Source organism: Marmota marmota, unplaced genomic scaffold (genome assembly GCF_001458135.2).
Source record: "Marmota marmota marmota unplaced genomic scaffold, marMar, whole genome shotgun sequence".
NCBI classification, from domain to species: Eukaryota; Metazoa; Chordata; class Mammalia; order Rodentia; family Sciuridae; genus Marmota; species Marmota marmota.
Genome location: NW_026000205.1, coordinates 666,137 through 685,935, shown reverse-complemented (window position 1 = coordinate 685,935; position 19,799 = coordinate 666,137). Strand labels below are relative to the sequence as shown.

The window sequence follows — 19,799 nt, the reverse complement described above, 5'->3', positions numbered from 1 at the left end:
CGGGGTCCCGATTCAGCCGGGGAAGGAGCGGCGGTGGGGGGTGGGGGGGCGGGGCAGGGGCTGGGGGGGGCCCTCGAGGCTGAGGCTTGATGCAGCTCTTTTTGGATTGAGATAGACTTCACAGAACAGAATTAGGCAGTAACCATTTTACTGACTGGTCCTTTGTGGTGCTGGGGATGGAACCCAGAGACCCCCACCCCTGCCAGGCGAGGGCTGTTCCACCAAGCCATACCCCAGGCCCCAGAGTTCCAGGAGCCCCCGGGGGCTTCTAGCACATTTCCAAGGCCTGCAGCCACCACCTCCATCTAGTGTGAAGGCATCTCATCACTCCAAAAGGAGACCCGTCCCCATTGGCAGCCCCCACTTCACCCACCAGTCCCCAGAGGCTGCCCACGTGCTGTCTCAATGGACTCATCTGCTCTGGACATTTCACATGAGTGGAATCAACTTGGGGCTTCAGTAGTCTGGTTTCTTCACTGAGCTCAGTGTCTTCAGAGTTCACCCTGGTGGCCCTCGTCACTGTTTCTCTCCTTTTTAGGGCTGAATAATATTCCAATATATGAGGGTTGTCATTTTGCTAATGTCTCCCTTGATGGCCATGGTGAATAGCGCTGTTGTCAATGACAGGTCTTCTCAACTCTCCCTGACCCTCCTGTGTCTGTGTCCACTTGTGTATGTTCCCATGTCCCCTGTCCCCACACTAGGAATGGTTCAACGTCTATGAGCACAACCGCCACACCAGCTGCACTGTGTCTGACCTCATCGTGGGCAATGAGTACTACTTCCGCGTTTTCAGTGAGAACATCTGTGGCCTCAGTGACTCACCTGGGGTCTCTAAGAACACGGCCTGCATCCTCAAGACAGGTGCTGCCACCCTCTCATGGGGCCCCGTTACCCCTGGGGTTCCAAGGGAGGGCACCTGGCCACAAGGTGGAGATGGCCAAGTCTGTTCCCTGGCCGGGGCTGGGACCGTCTAGATGGGCCATCTTACTGGCATCTCTCTCACCAGGAATCACCTTCAAACCCCTCGAGTACAAGGAACATGACTTCCGGACGCCTCCCATGTTCCTCACACCTCTAATCGACCGGGTGGTTGTGGCTGGATACTCCGCGGCTCTCAACTGTGCTGTCAGAGGCCACCCGAAGGTGTGGGGGCAGGCTGGCCTGCAGGTGCCCCTGTGTGGGCCCCGAGGGGACTCTCCCCACAGCCCAGGCCCATCCACAGCTCTTCCTGTGGGAATCACTCCCTGTGACCCACTTCCTGTTCCCCTCCTCTGGCCAAAGCCCAAGTCAGACAGTCATCTCCCTGCCTCTTCTCTGCTGTGTGACCTCCAGGGGGCAGCTTGTCTTGGCAGCCTGAGGAGAGGCCACTTGGTCTCTTGTCCTGCTCAAGGACACACATCGGTGCCTTGGACACAGAAACCTGGTGGGGGGTCTAAATCTGCAAGGAACCCCCAGGGCTTCCCGCTGCTCTTTGGGAAATATGGACACCTGCAGCCCTGAGCTCCAGGAAGCCGTGCAGACCCGGGGCTGGCCGACTCCAGCTCAGGGGCCAAGGCTGACTGCTGCCTGTTTCTCCCAATTAAGTTTTATCGGCACGTGGGCCACATACATTCGTTTGTATTTTGCACCACAGCAGCAGAGCTGAGCAGTTGTGACAGAGACCTTGGGGGCACAAAGCCTGACATAGTTATGATCTGGCCCTTCACAGGGAGGCATTCGTCAGCCCCCCTCCAGTCACTCCCTCCGTCGTCCCCTCCCCTGCTCCCACCCCCGCGGCTCAGCCCTTTCTGCCAGGAGCTGACACGATGCCTCCATTCGCTCTATTTAGTCTTTCAAGGCTTTTTATGTGCTAGACAAATAGGACAAGAAGTTCCTGTCCAAGAAGTTTGGGATCAACGATCAACTGAGGGTTGATCCAAAATCACCCAAATAATGTAAAACTACAAAGGGTGACAAGAAATGCAGGCAGTTCTGAGAGAGTAGTGTCCCTGTCCCAGGGCAGGGGTCAGGAAGTGACATGAGCAATGGAGTGAAGGACAAGCAGGTGCTAACCAGAGACGAGAGGAGGAGGGACAGTACTGAAGAGGGAATGTCAGTGCGGAGGCCCGATGGAGCACATCTGGTCATTTCGGGAACAGCACCCAGCCAGCGCCTGGAGGGTGGGGGCAGAGAGTAATGGGGTCAAGTCACGTCAGGCTGTGGGCTGCTATGCTGAGGACAGTGGGAAGCCCTCACCACTACCTGTGCGGTGGGGTACAGAAAAGGAGACTGAGGGTCAGAGAATGGAAGTTCAAGGAAACTGACAAGGAGGTGGCCCAGCAGGATTAGAAACCAAACCTGCCTCCTGAGCCCGCCTGCCATGGCCCAGGGCACACCCTGAGTTGGCCTCTTCTCCCTCCTCGGCAGCCCAAGGTGGTCTGGATGAAGAACAAGATGGAAATCAGGGAAGACCCCAAGTTCCTGATGACCAACCACCAGGGGGTCCTGACGCTGAGCATCCGCCGCCCTTCGCCCTTTGACGCGGGGACTTACTCCTGCCGGGCCTTCAATGAGCTGGGGGAGGCACTGGCTGAGTGCAAGCTGGATGTCCGAGGTGAGGAGGGGTCCCCACCCGGGGCCGACCCCACCTGACTGGGGCTCTGTGCCAAGTGATGCTAGACCTGAGCCGGCCTGGGGCCCGGGGAGGCCCTGGGCACAGGGCTGGGCCGGCAACAAGGGGCCGTGCAGGCAGGGAGGGGTGCCTGCCCACCTGGCCAGAGCTCAGTGAGGTTTCTCCAAAGGGGAGGAGGACAGAGGCGGAGAGGAAGGAGAGCCCAGCGAGTGTCCCCAAGGCCTCCAGCAGGCCTGGGCCTATGTGGGGAGAGGCGCTGGGGGCTGAGCGAATGGGACAGCCCGTAAGATGCCCCCGAGGGACTCAGTACACACGGTGCCTCTTCAACACTCTTCCAACCTCCCCCGCCTGGGGCCTGGAGCCAGTCAGGGGCCAGTGCAGAGGACACTACCAGGCCCCTTAGGGCTGTACTCAGTGGTGACCATCCAACAGAGAGAAGACTCTCACTGCAGACCCTCAGCAGGGGCTCAGAGGGACTTCTCTACACCCAGGCAGCTGCTGTTCTAGACTGTTGCTCTTCTGGGGTCCCCAACATCCAACATTTTTCTGTCCCTTCTAACCAACTGAATCTGTTTAAAAATGGCCTGACCTCGGGAGTCCTGTAGCTGTCTATAGCAGAACAGCCTACTCTGGGGTGGAAATGAGGGACAGTCGCTGGACGGGAACATGTCATGTGGACACAGCTGGCAAAGGCACCTGGAGATCTAGGCACCTCTCTCATTGTCCCCACAGTGCCGCAGTGAAACCGACTCCAACCTGTGGAGGTGACCAAGCCTGACTGCAGCCCGAGTGCTCTGCCTCTGTCCCCTCCTCTGCTTATCTCACACAACAAGACAGTGTTGCTTGGACTCTCACGTGTCTTTCCTTCAATCTGCTCCCCTGCCCCCTCCTGTCCCCCAGCTCTCTGGGTGGGTAATGTGGGACTAGCAGCCACCACCGTGGGGCAGTCACAGTGAACCAGGCCAGCACTGGGGCTGCCGTCTTGCAGCAGGGACTTCAGGGGGCAACCAGAGGCCATGGCTTATGGTTGGAGCTGCAGAGGTGCAGCCCGTATGCAGGAGCCTGGGACCAGCTACCAAGAGCCAAGGGAGGCCGGCTGGCCGCAGCCGCAGCTGCAGAAATCGAAAATGAGCCACAGGCCCAGCCGGGAAGGCCATGCTCCTGAGGGAGCCATGTGTCAGTGGTGGGCACCGGGTTTTGACAATGGCCCAAGGAGCTTTGGCGCGGCTAACCAGAGACCCCGGGAGGCTGCGAAGTGCCCGCTGCGAAGTGCCTGTGGTGGTTAGTTCTTAAGTGAACCATCTTTATTAAGCTTTATAATTCATTTATTGGCCCTGAGGTAAAGTACTTGATCTCGGGGTCTTTGGGTGACCTCGAAGGGTGCTGGCAGAATCACAGTCCCCAGAGTTCAGAGGCCTGCGGGTCAAGTCTGACTTCTGTGGCTTGGAGCTGGGTGCGGAGAGTGTCTCTCAGCCTCTGACCTGCAGGGGCGTCTGCGGGGGGTGGGGTGGGGTGGGCCTCTGGGCGGTGGGGGAGGCAGGGAGCCCGTGCAGCACCCTCAGGGTCTGGGAGGGCTGCTCCTCGCCTGTCCCGGCCTTTCTGGGAGTGGTCATCTGGCGTGGGAGCCCAGCTCTTCAGGTGCAGGCATCCCTCCCGCTGGACCCATGAGCAAGCTAGACCACCTAGCTGGGAGTGGCAGGTCCTGCGGCCCCACCCTGCTGTCTTCTACTCAGACACCCCGAAGGACCAGGAGAGGGTGGGTCACCTGGACTCTCACACCCAGGCGCCCCGCCCCTCACCTCCTCCCCGCCCATCCGCGACTCCTCGTCGTCGTCGTCCTCCTCCCCCCCGTCGTCCTCCAGCGCGTACTCCTGTGTGAACGGCACAGCTCCCTCAGCCGAGTGGAAATGCAGGCGGTAGAGCAGCCGCACCCACTGGCCGAACTCACGGTCGCGGGTCTCCGGCGGGGCCCGCAGCTGCAGGTAGAAGACACGGCCAGTGCTGAACTTGACCTTGAGCTGCCGGCGGCATTCATCGTGGACGAACAGCTGGACGAACTGCAAGGGAAAGAGCCTGCGCCGGCGGGCGGGAGGGCGGGCTCAGGCGGCTCTGCTCACCGTCCAGCCTGCCCCCACCACCCCCGCGGCCCTCTGCCCGGGAGGCTTCCGTTTTACTTTCATTGCGTGTTGAATTAGGCTCATCCCAACCTCCTTCCAGCCTCCCATCCCTTTTGTCTCCCCTGGGCCTCTTCCTGAACCCCGGACCCGAACATGCCTATGTGACATGCCCGTTTGGACAGTGGATCGACCACGGTCCCATGATGTGTTCAGCAACCACATCCCTGAAGGCCTCCCCTTCTCCAAATCTGCCCCTCTGGGTCTTCACGTCTTGGCTACATCCCTACACTTGCTCTGGGAGTTGTCCTTGATTCAACTTTCTTTTCCATACCCATATCCTATCGTGCCACCAAATCCTGATGGCTCCACCTCTAAAACATACCCATAATCCAACCTTCTCTAACTCCACGGCCACCCTAGTCTTCTCAATTCCAGGGCTTTGCCTGGCAGGCTTACAACCAGTTCCCCATGAGGCCGCCAGAGGGCGCCAGTTAACACTTTACCTCCACTCTGCGCCAAAAAGCTCACCTGAAGTCCAAGTTCTCACCACGGACCACAAGACCCTGTGGGATCTGATCTGCTGTTATCTCTGCACCTCCATCCACACCAGCTTTCTCTCTGTCCATAAACACAGCCGGCTCTGACATTCCCCAGGACCTTTGCACAGGCTGTTCCCTCCACCTGAAACCCTCTTTCTCTAGTCATTTCTGTGATTCCCCTATTCATCTCCCTCATCTCTCTCTTGGGCAATCCTTCTCAAGGAGGTCTTTACCACTGAGCATCTACCACTAAGCTACTTTACCACTGAGCTACAGTGGTATTTTGAAACAGAATTGAATTTACGATCCCGGCCTACATACAACCACGTCCATCTTCGTACACCTCTCTTGGCCCTCCCCTATCTCCTCACAGACCATACCCTGACCAGCAAATTGCCCTTTATCCTATCTGCCTTGTCAATAGAATGTGAGTGACCTGAGGGCTCTGAGTGACCTGGTCTGGCTTTTTCCAGTGCCGTTTTCCCTGCATCCTGAGCAGATGTTAGCGGGTGCTCAAGGGACACTTGTTACATATGTGAATAAATGAACTGCTCAGGCCCCCAGTTGGACTGAAATTTCAACAAGATGGAGTAGGAAACAGTCACTGGGGGGCTGACAACTTGGCCCAGGCCACACAGCTGAGATTGGGACCAAGACCTGTGTTCATAACCACAAAACATTCTTAATGCCAACTGGGCAGCCACATCCAGCTCTGTTCTGGCAGTGACCTCCAAGAATTGATCTAACAAGACACCCTCACCCCAGTGCACAGACGTATCCACACAGATGTCCCCTGCCTCGCTGGCTGTAACTCAAAGTCAGTGGACAAAAACCAGAGTCCCACAGTGGGACCTCCATACGGAGGAGGAGCTGCTGGCCTCCACAGAGGGCTGGCTCTGCCAGGTGCTGCTCCTGCACCTCACACCGACTCAGTTTACCCCCCAACAGCCCTGGAAGTGACTTCCCCTCATTCCCACTTTCCAGATGAGGAAACGGAGGCACAGATGGGAAGCTTGGCCAAACCCAGTGAAGAAACCTTAAAGGCAGGATTGAACCCAGACCATCTGCAGGCAGACTGGTTCAAGGACGTCCCCTGCCACATTGTGACAAAAGCTTGTTCAGGGTGTATGTCCTGGGGGCAGCGTCTAGTGCGGAGGAGGGAGCCCAGCAGGAGGCAGTGTGCACACTGCTGCTGGCACAGAAAGGTGAACACTCACATGTGCCTGTCAGCCACAGCCCAGGGCTGTACCCTGGGCACCCAGGGTGAGTCCCCAGGCCCTGTCTGCAGAGCAAGCTGCTTGTTTTTCCTTCAGTGGTCTATTTGGGGCAGGGAGCTTAGGAAGCTGAAGGAGATGATGGAGGGTCAAAGTCTCCCCTTAGCACGGTGCTAGTGTTCTCCAACTGCAGGTGATCTCCTGGCGGGTGGTGAGATCAACTGGGGGACCCAATAAGCTCTTTTTTGGTGCTAGGGATTGAACCGAGGGACACTTAACCACTGAGCCACATGCCCTGCCCGTTTTATTTTTCTATTTTGAGACAGGGTCTCAGGTTGCTCAGGGCCTCGCTAAATTGCTGAGACCAGCATTGAACTTGTGATCCTCCTGCCTCAGCCTCCTGAGCACTACGATTACAGGTGTGTGCCACCATGTCCAGCTCACAATTAGCATTTAAGATATTTGAAAAAAAAAAAAAACAAACACAACAGTGACAGGATAGTGCTTTGTGAAACGTTCTCCACTTAGGTGGGGGGATAACTAAAGGCTGTGAACCTCCAGTAGGCTCAGATACATCCCTTCATTCTTCACTCCTTACTTTCTTCCCTCCCTTCCCTCCTCCTCTCCCCAACCTGCCATCTCTTTCATTAAAGATGAGATGTGGTCAAAAAAGTAAAGTCCCTGGCAGCGCTGTCTATAAACTCAGCCTGTGCTTCTGGATTTGCAGCTGGAGTTGGGGGGAGGAGCCTAGGATGGGAAAAGGTATATCTCCTGCCATGTCACTTTTGTCCTTGTATGCGTGTGTGCGGGTGCACGTGTGTCACTGGGGACTGAACTCAGGAGCACTTTACCACTGAGCTACATCCCCAGCCCTTTGTATTTTTTATTTTGAGACAGAGTTGAATTCATGATCCTCCTGCCTCAGCCTCCCAAGTCACTGGGACTACAAGTGTGCACCATGGTGCCCAGTGTGGGTTACTTTTTAATGAAAAAATAAGACCTTGAGGGGCAGTATAGCATGTAACATGGCAGTGGGATTCAGGAATTAGGAGATCTGAGATTACAAGGAATGTGACCCCTGGCCCACATGGGACCCTGGGAAACTGTTCCCTTCTCTTAGCCTCACTTTATTTCTTTGGAGGATGGAACTAAGGAGCCCCACCATGAGGATATGAGGTAAAATGTGGCTATGTGCATGGCCCAAGGGCACCTGGCATGTAGTAGGCACTTCATAAATGGTCACTGTCCTGACCTTTGCAGGGTGTTGCTGAGAACTGTCCCTGCCCTGTTGTCTAGTCTCTGATTTCTGGTTCCTGTGGACTGCCCTGTCCTCTTTCTCCTGGATGTACAGCTGCCCAGAGGGCTGAAGCCACCCAGTGCTCCTGGGTGGTCTGGGTGAAAGGAGCTGCTGCCAGAGGCCTGGGTTCCCCGAGCGGAGGGAGGAAGTGGTCTAGGCCTAGTTGGGACAGTCACCCGAGGAGTTGCAGGCGTCCATTCTCCTTGGCAGGGCCAGCCAACAGCAAGAGGTCTGGGAGTTCCAGGGCTGGACTCGAGGCTGCCACCCCCATGGTGACCTTGTTGGCAACTTCTCCAAACCGGGTCACCTGGGACCAGAGATCAGAGATTAGAGGCAAGATACAGGGGAACATTGGAAAGGAACTAGAAGTCAGGAATCTTAGTAGAATACAAGGTCATAAACCAAGGGAGTAAACATGGGGCTAGGGGCCAGATACCTTGGGATTAAAGACAAGAACTGAGGGTGTGAAGTCAGGGAAACTGAGACAAAGGACTCCAAGGCCAGAGTTCACAGACAAGCCAAAGGGCCAGAGATATGGGGTGGGAGGTGGTCAGATGGCACAGGTGCAGCTGGAGGTCCACAACTGTGCAAGGATTATGGGGAAATAGCTGGAATGGCAGAAATGGGGTTCCCCAAGACAGAAGGATGAAGGTCGGGCCCAGGCTCTGGGCCGAGGTGCCCAGACTTCACACCTGCATGAAGTTGCTCTCAAAGATAGGGAAGTCCCGCAGCTGGTCAAACTCGCCGCTCAGGAGGTGGCGTTGGAGCCGTCCAGGTCGTCCCTTGGGATACGCTGGAAACAGGGGACGTTCTAGAGGGACAAAGTTTGAGGGTCTATGCCAAGAGGTTGAGCCCAGACCCCCCAGAAGGTCGGGCCCAGAGCAGCACAGTGCTGAGGCGATGGTATGGGGTATCTCCGAAAAGCTGATCCCATGCCTTACTCTGTGCTCACCAGGTCCAACCCCTCCAGGCCTGGCTCCGCCTCCCTCGTACCATCCCTCGTCCAATCTCATGTGTCCCCCCTCACCTGCTCCACCAAGGGCTGGCTTAGGATTGTACCCCCGCTTCATCGCAAAGCCCAGAGCCCTGGTGGGAGCGAAGGGAGGAGCCGGGGTAGAAAACCACACTGACGAACTGCGAGCGCTGTGACGTCATAACGAGAAATCCAAATTTGATGACGTCATAGAAGTTCCTAGAATGGCGGCGTCACCTGAAAAGCAGGCCCTGGAGACCCGGATAAAGGGGCGGCAGCCCGATGACGTCAGGCCCTGGTGCCTGCGGATGCACGCCAATGCGCAGGCGCAAGGGGCCGACGCAGGCGCAGTTGTGTCAGGATGCAGCCGGGTGCTCCCAGCGTGCTCCGCGGTGCTTGGTTCACATCCTCTAGGTTGATGGGAAAGCGTTGAAATGGCGGCCGCCGGCGCCGGGGCCGCCCGGCTGCTCCTGCTCTTGCTGATGGTGGCAGCAGCTCCCAGCCGAGCCCGGGGCAGCGGCTGCCGGGCCGGCGCCGCCGCGCGAGGGGTGAGTGCCCATCAGCTTCGTGGAGCAGGAGAGGCCGACGGAAGTCGTGGGACTGTAGGTGGATTAAGGTGGTGACGAGGCCGGGCAGGGTGGAGAGGAAAGATGAGAGGTGAAGGAACCCTGGAGAGTGAGGCAGGCGTGGGAGGGCGCCAGGCCCGGCACCAGCCCGCCGCCACCTGGAGGGAGAGCCGCGGACTGTGGGGGCCTTGGAGGTGAACGGGAAGGCAGGCTGCCGGAGGCCTGGTCGGGCACGTTCGCTTCGGCTGGGGCGTGAGGGGCCCGCAGTTCGTGGACACGCAGGAGCGGTGTGGCCAGGATGGAATCCTGGCGAATCAGACGTCAAGGTGATCAAAATGAAACAAAGGCGCGCGGGCTGCTCCAAGGCCTGGAGAGGAGTTTAGTCTCTTGAATATGCGTCAGGATACCCGGTCGCGCAGGAGCGGGGCGTGAGGAGGTGGAGAGTGCAGAGCAGAGGACATTTGAAGGGTTAGAGAGAGAAAGGCGGAGAATCCTGAGTGTACTTGGTGGGGGCGGTACTTAGGCAGCATCTTGGCTGTTGGGACTTTTAAGGTGCAAACGAGGACATTTAGATATTAGCAACCAAAGGAGCCCCCGGGGAGAAGGATTTCCTATATTTATAATGCAAGGCATGAAAGTGACTGGGAGTAGTTGCCTTGAAAATAAGAGTATATCCTAAGCATGTCTGTAGGGTCTTGGTTTCTGAGAATGGCAGTCCAGGTCATGAATAATCATGAATGGAAGGTCCTGGTGAAATGCGCATAATTGGACCTGAACATCAAGGTGAGGCTTCTTAAGTCCTACTGCCAGGCATTCCTGGAACCTGTGGGTCCTGCCCTGCAGAGAGCTTGAGTTAGTCCTCACCTCGGGCCCTCTTTCTCTTTTGCAGGTGGGGACTGAAGGGCGAGAGGCTGAGGGCTGCGGCACGGTGGGACTGCTGCTGGAGCACTCCTTTGAGACCGGTGAGTCCAGCGATGTGGTTTTCTCAACACTTATCTGGTGCCCTGTGAAGTCCAGTCTTTACAATGTGTGATCTGCCTGTTCATTAACAGTGTTGCTCTGGGGAGGGAGGAGAGAGAGATGGAACACCAGCTTCAAGTACCCTTGACCTGTAGGACCAATGCCAGACTTAGTGCTGAAGTAATGGTTTCGGAGCTTTTCTGACCAGTTGCCAAGTTTGCTGCATTAGTGATTTGATGCTTCTTTGTGGATGTGTCTGATATCCTCGTGACAGTCTTTCCAGGTTGTGGATTTAAGCATTAGCCCCATTTTTCAGAAAAGGAAACAGGCTTAGGGTAGGCTTAACACATGGTCCCTGCATCAGTGAATGACAGAACTGGAACCAACTCACACTTAAACAGCTGTGACAGGCAAGCCAGAGCCAGCTGTCAGCACTACACAGGGCTTAGTAACGAAGTCAGAGGCTCCAGAGTGTTGGCATTTGTTACAGTGAAGCTGGGGCACCTCCCCAGACCTCCCGAGCTAGACCCTGGTCAGCCCAGAGAAAATTTAGGCTCAGAGAACTTATGTAACTGTCCCAGGATCAGTACACGATAGGGGTGTCCCAGTTTGCAGATGGGAGACTGGCAGCTCAGGATGAAGAAGCCACCTGGTCACTCTTGGGCAGAGCCAGACCAAGATATGAATTCAGCTGTCATGCAGTAGGGCTGGCGTAGGGTGTTGGTCACTGAGCCCAGCTTCCCACAGATGACAGTGCCCACTTTCGGAAACGGGGCTCACTACTCTGGAATCAGCAGGATGGCACCTTGTCTTTATCACAGCGGCAGCTCAGCGAGGAGGAGCGGGGCCGACTTCGGGTGAGGTGGGGTCCCTAGGCTGGACTGGGGATGGGGGGCATCCAGTGAGCCTTTCCAGCTGCCCCCCTCCCTTCAGGTGCCCCTTCTGCCCTCCTGCCCTCTGTCCCTGCAGCTGCCCAGGCTGAATGGTACCTTGGTTACCCTCTATGCCCCTTTTGGGGTGCCTGTCTCAAGGCCTTGGTCCAGGCTTCTGCCTCTTCTCCCACAGGTTCCCATGATTGGCTCCTCCTGCCTTTCCAGTTATAACAGTCATTTCATGGCCCCTTGGGAGGAGGCTTACTTGTGAGGAGAAAAGTCCTCAAGAATGGCCCTCCTTAGACCGGGTGTTCCTCCAGGGCCTCCTCATGGGCTGGGCTTCCCCCTGGCCTGGCTCTTTTCTCTTCTGCACAGTCAGTCCCACTTGTGCCCTGCAGGAGGGAGGCTGGGAGCATCAGCTTCATTCTGGAAGCCACGTGCCCAGGGTGCCCTCCCTGTGAAAGAGGGCAGGGCAAGGTTGACCCAGATAGCCTGCCTGCATTGTGCCTTTGTGGTTCACTGTCCCAGCTGCCCCCAAAGAAAATTTTATTTCCAGTGGAACTGGAGAGTGAGGCATGGGACAGATATCCTTGGTACCCACTCTGCTACTGAACTGGGGGCTCTGCTGTCCTGGGTAGCTTTTCCCCCAGAATGGGTAGCCTGGACAGACGAGGGTGGGCCAGGCCAGGAATGCAGTGTGCCGGGTGGGGAAGCTGGGACAGGCCCAGTGGGTTCATGGCCTGGTGGACCATCGTTCTCACTAGCACCCTCTTCTGCATGACCTGCAGGATGTGGCAGCCCTCAATGGCCTGTACCGGGTGCGGGTCCCAAGGCAGCCAGGGATCCCTGATGGGTCTGAAGCTGGCGGCTATGTCTCTTCCTTTGTCCCTGCGGTGAGTTCGTTACAAGGACTATCCCCATCCTTGTTCCCTCTGCCTACCTTGGTCCCCATCAAGCCCCTTGCCCAACAGAGGGCAGGTGGTTGGAGACTTGACCTTGCTCTGGAGGGATCACTCCAGTTGGTGGTGGGGTGGCATCATAGTAGGACATGGAACATGGGCTCACAGAAGAGTGGCAGAGAGCTTGAGGGAGGGTTTTGAGAGATGCTTAGGAGGTCTTGGAAGAGTAGCTCCTGCTCTCCCTGCTCCTCTGACTTGTCTCCCCCCCCCCACCCCAGTGCTCCTTGGTGGAGTCACACCTCTCAGACCAGCTGACCCTGCACGTGGATGTGGCTGGCAATGTGGTGGGTGTGTCAGTGGTGACACACCCTGGGGGGTGCCGAGGCCATGAGGTGGAGGATGTGGACCTGGAGCTGTTTAATACGTCTGTGCAGCTGCGGCCCCCAGGCACAGCCCCAGGGTGAGTACCTGAAAGGAGGTTGTGGAGGGAGGGTCCTGCTCCTGCCTATGCTGGCATCCTGACTGGCTGCATCAAGTCTCTGGGTCCCTGGATTCCTTACCCACTTTTTTCCCCTCCACTTGCTCCCCAGTCCAGAAACAGCAGCCTTCATTGAGCGCCTAGAGATGGAGCAGGCCCAGAAGGCCAAGAACCCCCAGGAGCAGAAGTCCTTTTTTGCCAAATATGTGAGTGGGGCTCCCCTGCCCTCCCTGCCCTCTTCCCTACAGGTCCTGCCCAGCTGGCTGGGCCTCCCTTCTCCTGGCCAGATGACCTGTGCTTGTCTCTGGCACCTGGGCTGAGTCAGGGGCAAGGGCTGTGGACTCCTGCTTGTGTCAGCTTGTGAAACTGTTCAGAGTTGAGTAGCCCTAGGAGCCCAGAAGGCCCCAGCCAGGGATTCGCGGGCATAGTATTCACAGGCTTATTTGGTAGAAAAATAGTGTGGGGTGGGTGGAGGGCACAGGCTGGGGCAGGCTTCTGTTAAGATGGAGAGGCAGGGATGGGCGGAGGTTTCAGAGGAGTGAGGGAGGCTTCAGGGGGGCACCCAGGAAGGCAGAGAGGGGTGGATCTGGGGAGGGTTGCTCAGGGACATAAGGGTGAAGGTGGCCAGGAAAGGGCCCAGGGCCCAGGAAGGAAGGACCTGCACTGCTGGAAGCAGATCTGTGGTCAGAGGCCTAGAGGCCGAGGTGGGCGGGAAGCTGGGGAGGTGCTGAAGAAGCAAGCCCTACTAGAGAAGGTTGGTTTCATCCAGCTTTCATGTCCCATGGCACAGGCCCCCAGGCAAGGTAGGTGACAGCAGGGTCAGTGTTATTCAGGTTGGAAGGGTGCTGGTGGCCTGTGAGTGCTGAGCACCTTCCCTGAGGCCCTCAGCAGCTCCCAGGTCAGGGTAGTTCAGCTGCAGGAAACAGAGGCCCAGAGAGGTGGAAGCTCAACTGCTCTGTCTGCTGCTTGCTTGAGGGCACACCCTTCCCTGAGGCCCCCGGAGCCCACTGACCTGCGCTCCCCTCCCTCCTCAGTGGCACCTCATCCTGGGGGGGGCCGTGTTGCTTACGGCCCTGCGTCCTGCTGCCCCGGGGCCCGCGCCACCACCGCAGGAGGCCTGAGTGAGGACCAGACCCCTTCCCGCCTCCACCCTCCTGTACCCCGCCGGCCCTGCCCCTGCCTGTAGTGCTGTAGGGGACCTGGGCCCCTCCCCTCACGCGGTCCCCCTCACACCAACCCCCTCCCTACCCTGAGCAGAGTGGCACCCACACTTACTTCCCTTTCTGTCTCTGTTTGTCCCCCTCTGCCCTGCAGTGGATGTACATCATTCCTGTTGTCCTGTTCCTCATGATGTCAGGAGCACCAGACGCCGGGGGCCAGAGTGGCGGTGGGAGTGGGGGTGGCAGCGGGGGTAGTGGCCGGTAAGCAGCACACCCTTTTACCCAAGAACTTCCTTTACCCATTCTCCCATGTCCTTGGTCATCCCAAGAAGGACTTGCTGGCCCCCTCCTGTCTCCTCATCCCATGGAGGTAGAAAGATGCCCCCTCTCTAGGGGGCCTGTAGGCTGCCCGGGGAGCCCATATTCTCCAGGGGCCTCTCTGTTCTTTTTAGCAGAGGGGTGGCAAACTAGGGGGCATCTGCTGTGCCCCCTTTCCCATGACCCCACCTCAGCCTCATGGACTCCCCTTAAACCACAGGCTGGAGTCCAAGCTCTGGGAATCCTGTCACTGCAACCCATGGCCCACCCCACCCCAGCCCTGCAGTCTGGGAAAATGCCACGTCCTCTCCAGCCTCTGTGCCTTTGTTCTGGGTGTTCTTGCCCTGCCTGGCCTCGACCAGGTTCCCAGGGCACCTCCTCACTTGGTTTCTGTCTCTGGCCTTCCACGGTCTCCCCTCTGAGGACGTGGTTGGGAGTGGCTGGCTGTGGGTGCCCTTGCGTTCCACTTGCAGCACCCTTGTCACCCTGCCTGGCTGTGGGGGAAGCACTGGGCCTTCTGGACTCCAGGCCTCTACTAGCCTTCTGAGTGTGAAGAGTGGTGGTGTTTAATCAGGAAATGACAATGGAGTCAGGGCCAAGTGATGTGAATAGAATCCCCTCCTCAGTCTTACCTGGGTCACCTTACCCAGGGTGCAGCACCTGGACAGGCTGCTGGGCCTCTGCTGTTCGTTGCCCCTTGTCTGTTGAAAAACGTTTGCATTATATTGAAGGTCCCAGCTTTCAACAGCCAAGTGTGGCTTGAGTTCTGCTGTTCACTTAATATATTTATTCAGAAATAAGAAAATGGCCATCGTTGTCGTTATAACGTTATAATTGCTATGAAGCCCTGCCAGAAGGATGTACTGGGGCCATTCAACCCCTCCTGTCCCAGCTCCACACACGTAGGCCTAACTCGGGTGAGGTCCCAGGCCGGCCCACAGGCAGCCAGCCTTGTCCCCACATCCTTGCCAGCAGACTTCTCAAACCTGGGCCAGGGTCTGATAGGTTAGAAAATGGTATCACACAGCCTGGCATGGTGGTGCATGCCTATAATCCTGGCTGCTTGGGAGGCTGAGGTGAGAGGATCACAAGTTCCAGGCCAGCCTCAGCAACTTTGCCAGGCCCTTCGTCAAAAACCAAAACGGCATGTGTTGCTCCAACCCTGTGCTTCCAAAAACAGAACAGTGTGTGCGCAAGCCCTGCGAAGGGCTCTGGAGAACTCCAGCCAGCTCATGGGTGGCACGTACACGCGGTTTGAGTTGCTCTTAGAGCTCATATATCTGGTACTTCAGCCCAACCGGGAGGCGGCTTAGGTGTGCATGTTCTCACTGGGGCCTGCTCTTCACCTTCTCACTCCTTCCCAGCACTCCAGTGGCTCACACCCCTCCCCTGTGCACTTTGGCATAAGGCCTGAGAGTTCCCAGGCATTGTCCAGTTTACATACTCTCAGTATTTACAAAGGGTCTGCTGTGTCACGTGCCTGTCAGCCATGGGGTTACCTCTTTTAAATAAGTTTTTGTAGCTGTACTACAAAAGGTGTCCCAGGGTTCCTCTGACTTCCACATCTTTCCCTGATGGTGAGAGATTATGATGCCACCACGCTCTGTTAGGTCTGTTCCATGTGGATTTCTGTCTCTCAGATTACCCCAGCAGTCTTTACTGATGCTTTTTGGGAATCTTCACTACTCAGTTCTTAACCTTGGTCAAATTTGCACATCCCTCTTCCCACAGCAGTTTGCACGGCCATCTGGTTTTTAATGGATTAGGCTTTGGGATCTTTATATATCTGATCACATTCTTTTCCTCTAATACTTTTGCTTGCTCTCAGGCTGGCACTTACTCTGGTATTCTAGAAGATGTCTGAGTTTCTTCAAGGTCCCCAGGACTTTGTCCTTATTAAATTTCTCTTCCCATTCCTGCTTGTCCCTGTAGAACTCGTTCACTGTTTTATTTTACTGACCAGGGTTTCCAGGGTCTTCAATACATTAGGATCCATGGCAAGGAGCCTTCTGCCCACCCCAGGCTCTTGCCCCCAATTCCCCTGGCAGGGGGCAGCCTGGGGTTTTTGTGACCTGACCACTGATTTAGAGACAGTCTCTACATCAACAAGCAGATGCTCTTGTTTTGCAGAAGTGTGTTGCTCTTGACCCACCCCTTCCTCCAACATAAATTGGAAAGATTTGCGCTGGTGGGTTCTGCACAAGCTGCAGCCTCTGAAGCTAGGAAGTGTTGCAGCTCTTAATGGCTGGCCACACCCTCTAGTGTTGCAGCAGACCCAGCAGCTCACCTGGTCACTGCTGAGAAGTGGCAGGGAAATGGTGAATCAGCAGAGTGGCAGCTGGGCACACAAAGCACAGGCTGAACACAGGGTGCCTAGGGGAGCCCGCCATGCCAACGGGCTCTTTCGATTTTATTTGAAGAATGAAATCCAGAGACCAGGATGAGTGAGTATAAGAGCAGGATTTATTTAAGGGTGCATAGAAACAACCCTCACAGGATTAGAGGGGACCTGACAGGTTGCTGTCTGGGTGTGATAGGGGTTTATAGCACTTGGGCCAATGTTCCTGGTACAAACTTAACCTAAGTAGGATTGGAAAATTAATACCGCTATTGGTTAGCCCAGAATTCCACTCAGGTTTACTTTGCTTTCATTTTCTCCTAACTTTGGGAAGTGGGAGGTTGAAGTCATTGAATTGTACATGCTCAGTAACTGTATCAGGTGTCTGGAGATGCAGCACTGGAGTGCGCTTCCACAGGCATCCATGCCCGTGTGCAGGCTGGGCTGCTGTGGGGTAACAGGTCGGTTTCTCCCGGCCCACTTAGGTGCTGGTCCACCGCACCTCAGATCCACGCTGGCATGGAGGGCTCCCCAAGGCACCCTGTGTTCAGCCTGTGCTTTGTGTGCCCAGCTGCCACTCTGCTGATTCACTGTTTCCCTGCCACTTCTCAGCAGGGTCCAGTGGGTTGGCTGCATGGCTTGGTGACCAGGGATCCACATCACCTGGACCATACCTGCCTCCTGGCTCCTGCCTTAGGGAGCACTGAAGAAGTCAGCACTTCCCACCCTTAGTTGCTCTGGGATCCTGCCCAGGACCCTGTTCCACTCTTCTACCCCTCCAGGTCCCTTCTCTTTTCTCTGTTCCTATGTGGCCACAGCCTCAGCTCAAGCCTAATCTTCTTGGTCCATCAGCCCAGCATCCTCTTCGGCCTCCCAGCCTCCAGCTTTCCCCACTCACCATCCATCCTCCTCATGGGGAGCTTGATACCACAGCTTGCCTCTACTGAAGCCCTCCTGTGGCTCCCCAGCATCCACTGGACAAAATGCCATCTCCTCCTGGCATTGAGGGATACCATATCCCTTATTGAGGGATCAGTTAGATAATCACCAGGCCAAACCTCTGGCACTGTTCTCATCTGCCCACCCCCAGCCTTATCCCTCCTGCCTCTTTCTGCCATGTTCCCTCCTCCGCTCCATGGTCCTGGCCCCAGCTCAGTCCTCATTCTCTTCTGGACTCTGTCCCCAGCATGGCTTCAGGTCTAAGACGTGAGGCCTCAGTGAGGGGACTGCCTCACCCCTCCAATACCCTTTTCTGGTCCCTGGCATGTGAGTACTCCCCCTTTCCAATCTAGGGTTTCATACTGGCATTTGGCTGTTTTTAGCACTAATTGTGTGGCACATGGCCTTAGGATGTGGAAGGCTAAATTTTGGATATTGTAAGACTACTGCTCCCCACTGTGGCTTCTGGAAATAAGTCTGTGGGCTTTTTACCCTTGGAAGACTCCAAGGCAAGGAACAGGGACTTGTTCTTGGGCCTCCAGCTGTTGGTCCCCCACCTTGGCTCACATCTACCTTCCCTTTACAAAGGGGACATACTCGATTAGGCCCAGTCCCTGGAAATAGTTTTTCAAGCAAACCCGTGTAAGCCAGATCCCAGGCCCTTCTCTCCCATAATGCAGTCCCCACTGCATGGTCACAGGGTGTAGGAGAGACTCCTTGAATGGATGCCCTGACAACACGGGAGGGTCCGGGTGTAAGCTGGCATACCAGGAAGCTTGTGGGGCAGGATATTTATATGTTGGAAGTAAAAGTGGTTATTTCTGCAGCATTTTGCAAATCTATCCTCCCCACCCAGTCTCCCCACCTCCCCCAGGCATTCTTGGCATTATCCTTATCCCTGAGGACAGACTCAGTTCTAATAGAGCACGGGTGCTGTTCCATCTGCTGCCAGGAGGTGGTAACTGAGGGCCCCGCATGGATGAAGTGCCCTGCAGGTGGCGCTGTTGGTCCTTCAGGCCAGGTCCTCCCTGGCGTCTCCGTCCTCACTGCTGCTGGTCTTTTGAAGTCCTGGGCGCCTGTTTCTCATGGGTGAAAAGGAGATCCAGGAAGGTCCTCCACATGGAGGTGCTCTCTGCTGAGAAGAGGGTGGAGTGCTGGGAAGGAGAACAAAGCAGTAGGTCTCGTCCCCTTCCCACCAAGTTCAAACTCCAGTCCAGGAGCTGATCCCTAGCCTGCCCCACGGGCCCACCCAGTCCTGGCCCTGTCACTTACATGCAACTTGCTTCTGTCTCTGGTCCCATTCCTCATTTCCTCCTTCCCAGGCTTTGGGTGGGCTTGATTTCTCCAGGGGGTATCCAGCGTCCAGGACAGACAGAAAAGAGAGAGAACAAACGTCACAAAGTTCTTTCAGCTCCTGGGCTCTGGCTTGGCAGCTCTGCCTCTGGTGGCCCACCTCCTGCACTGGGTGGAAGCCACCTCCTTCTCAGCCTGGGAACCTTGAGTGCTGGGGCAGGGGAGGGAGGGAGAGGGCACGAGCAGGAGAGGAGTAGGGAGAGTGCAGGCGCCTCCCTGAGACTGGAGGAGGCCGGACTCCGGAGGATTGAGAGGGTGGGGAGAGATTCAAAGCAAAGCAGGGAGAGGGTGTGGGGAGATTTACGGATCTCCCAAAGGAGAGAGTGGGGAGCAAGAGGGAGAGGAAGGGGAGGCAGATTCAGAGAGGATAAAGCTCAAAGGACAAGAGGAGGAGAGAAAAAGAGATAAAAGTGAGAGGGGGAGAAAAGAGGAAAGAGTGCAAGATAGAAGAGAAGGGGAGCACAGCTAGAGGGGCGCGCCCAGCGGGAGGGCTGGCGTGAGGGGGCGAGGGAGAAGAGGAAACGTCAGGGGAAGGAGTGGGGAGGAGAGACGGGTGGGGAAGAAGGGAGCGAGAAACAGAAAAGAGGAGAGGGCAGCTGCAGCGACGGACTGCAGGGACCGCGCGCACCTGAAGTCGAAGCTGAGCCAGGAAGAGGCGCCAGGGCCCCTGGGCCTGCTGGGGAGAGGGGGAGGAAGAGCCCGAGAGCGAGCCCGGGAGGCGGAGAGACGAGTGGGAGGGAAGGGATGGGGGAGAGGCCCGGGAGCGGGCCCTGGGCAGGGCGCACCCCGGTGGAGAGGAAGGGAGCGGGGACGCGCGGAGGGAGGCAGGTCCCGTGGAGCCCGCAGGCAGCGCCAGCGCCAGCATCGTCCGGGACCCTGACTCTCGCTCAGCCCAGCCAAGGCCGCCAGGGCCGGGCGGCACCGGCGAAGGCGACCCCCATCCCCGCAGAGGCCTCCCCCTGTCTCGATGGGCGGCCAGGGCTAAAGGAAGAAGACTGAGGGGAAATGAGAAAGAGGGAAGCCAAAGAGACGGGCCAAGGAGGGAGGAGGTGGGGACGAAAGAGAAGAGGAGAAAGAGACGGAGGGGAGGCTGACCCAGCCGCCGAGCTCAGTGGAGGAGGCGGAGGAGATGTGCAGAGCCCAGTGCAGGGCCCTCACGGGG

General features: G+C 56.9%; 3 protein-coding genes and 1 long non-coding RNA gene across 13 annotated transcripts in view; 2 read left to right on the top strand and 2 right to left on the bottom strand.

The window, feature by feature from the left end:
- Window positions 1–3,462, top strand: part of Mybpc2 (myosin binding protein C2) — a 20,996-nt gene extending 17,534 nt beyond the window's left edge. The window contains exons 24-27 of the mRNA XM_015496959.2: window positions 705–864; window positions 1,010–1,146; window positions 2,410–2,596; window positions 3,347–3,462. Of these exons, the coding sequence (XP_015352445.1) occupies window positions 705–864; window positions 1,010–1,146; window positions 2,410–2,596; window positions 3,347–3,357 (495 nt within the window). The 3' untranslated portion in view covers window positions 3,358–3,462. The remainder of the gene's footprint in view (window positions 1–704; window positions 865–1,009; window positions 1,147–2,409; window positions 2,597–3,346) is intronic.
- Window positions 3,463–3,896: 434 nt separating this feature from the next.
- Window positions 3,897–9,068, bottom strand: Garin5a (golgi associated RAB2 interactor 5A). 6 transcript variants are annotated; one of them, XM_015496467.2, is made up of 6 exons: window positions 8,809–9,065; window positions 8,474–8,592; window positions 7,958–8,088; window positions 4,563–4,687; window positions 4,380–4,485; window positions 3,897–4,063 (listed from the first exon to the last, which is right to left on the bottom strand). In XM_015496467.2, exons 1-5 carry the CDS (start codon window positions 8,849–8,851, stop codon window positions 4,388–4,390), a joined length of 516 nt encoding a protein of 171 aa, XP_015351953.1. In that variant the 5' UTR covers window positions 8,852–9,065; the 3' UTR covers window positions 3,897–4,063; window positions 4,380–4,387. The 6 variants fall into 6 exon arrangements, with proteins under 6 accessions (XP_015351953.1, XP_015351954.1, XP_015351952.1 ...); XM_015496468.2 differs by having other exon boundaries at window positions 3,897–4,090; window positions 4,402–4,687; window positions 8,809–9,066; XM_015496466.2 differs by having other exon boundaries at window positions 4,380–4,687.
- Window positions 9,069–9,116: 48 nt separating this feature from the next.
- On the top strand, window positions 9,117–14,812 carry Emc10 (ER membrane protein complex subunit 10). 5 transcript variants are annotated; one of them, XM_015496462.2, is made up of 8 exons: window positions 9,117–9,356; window positions 10,210–10,282; window positions 11,028–11,137; window positions 11,941–12,045; window positions 12,330–12,511; window positions 12,642–12,735; window positions 13,564–13,650; window positions 13,844–14,812. In XM_015496462.2, the coding sequence occupies exons 1-7, from the start codon at window positions 9,189–9,191 to the stop codon at window positions 13,648–13,650; spliced, it is 819 nt and encodes a 272-aa protein (XP_015351948.1). In that variant the 5' UTR covers window positions 9,117–9,188; the 3' UTR covers window positions 13,844–14,812. The 5 variants fall into 5 exon arrangements, with proteins under 5 accessions (XP_015351948.1, XP_048646422.1, XP_015351946.1 ...); XM_015496464.2 differs by having other exon boundaries at window positions 9,122–9,302; XM_048790465.1 differs by lacking the exons at window positions 13,564–13,650; window positions 13,844–14,812 and adding an exon at window positions 13,505–13,555.
- A 3,248-nt stretch (window positions 14,813–18,060) lies between these two features.
- LOC107151215 lies at window positions 18,061–19,793 on the bottom strand. Its single transcript, XR_001504678.2, has 2 exons — window positions 18,557–19,793; window positions 18,061–18,438 (listed from the first exon to the last, which is right to left on the bottom strand). It is a non-coding gene; the product is annotated as an uncharacterized LOC107151215 (long non-coding RNA).
- Window positions 19,794–19,799: the final 6 nt, after the last annotated feature.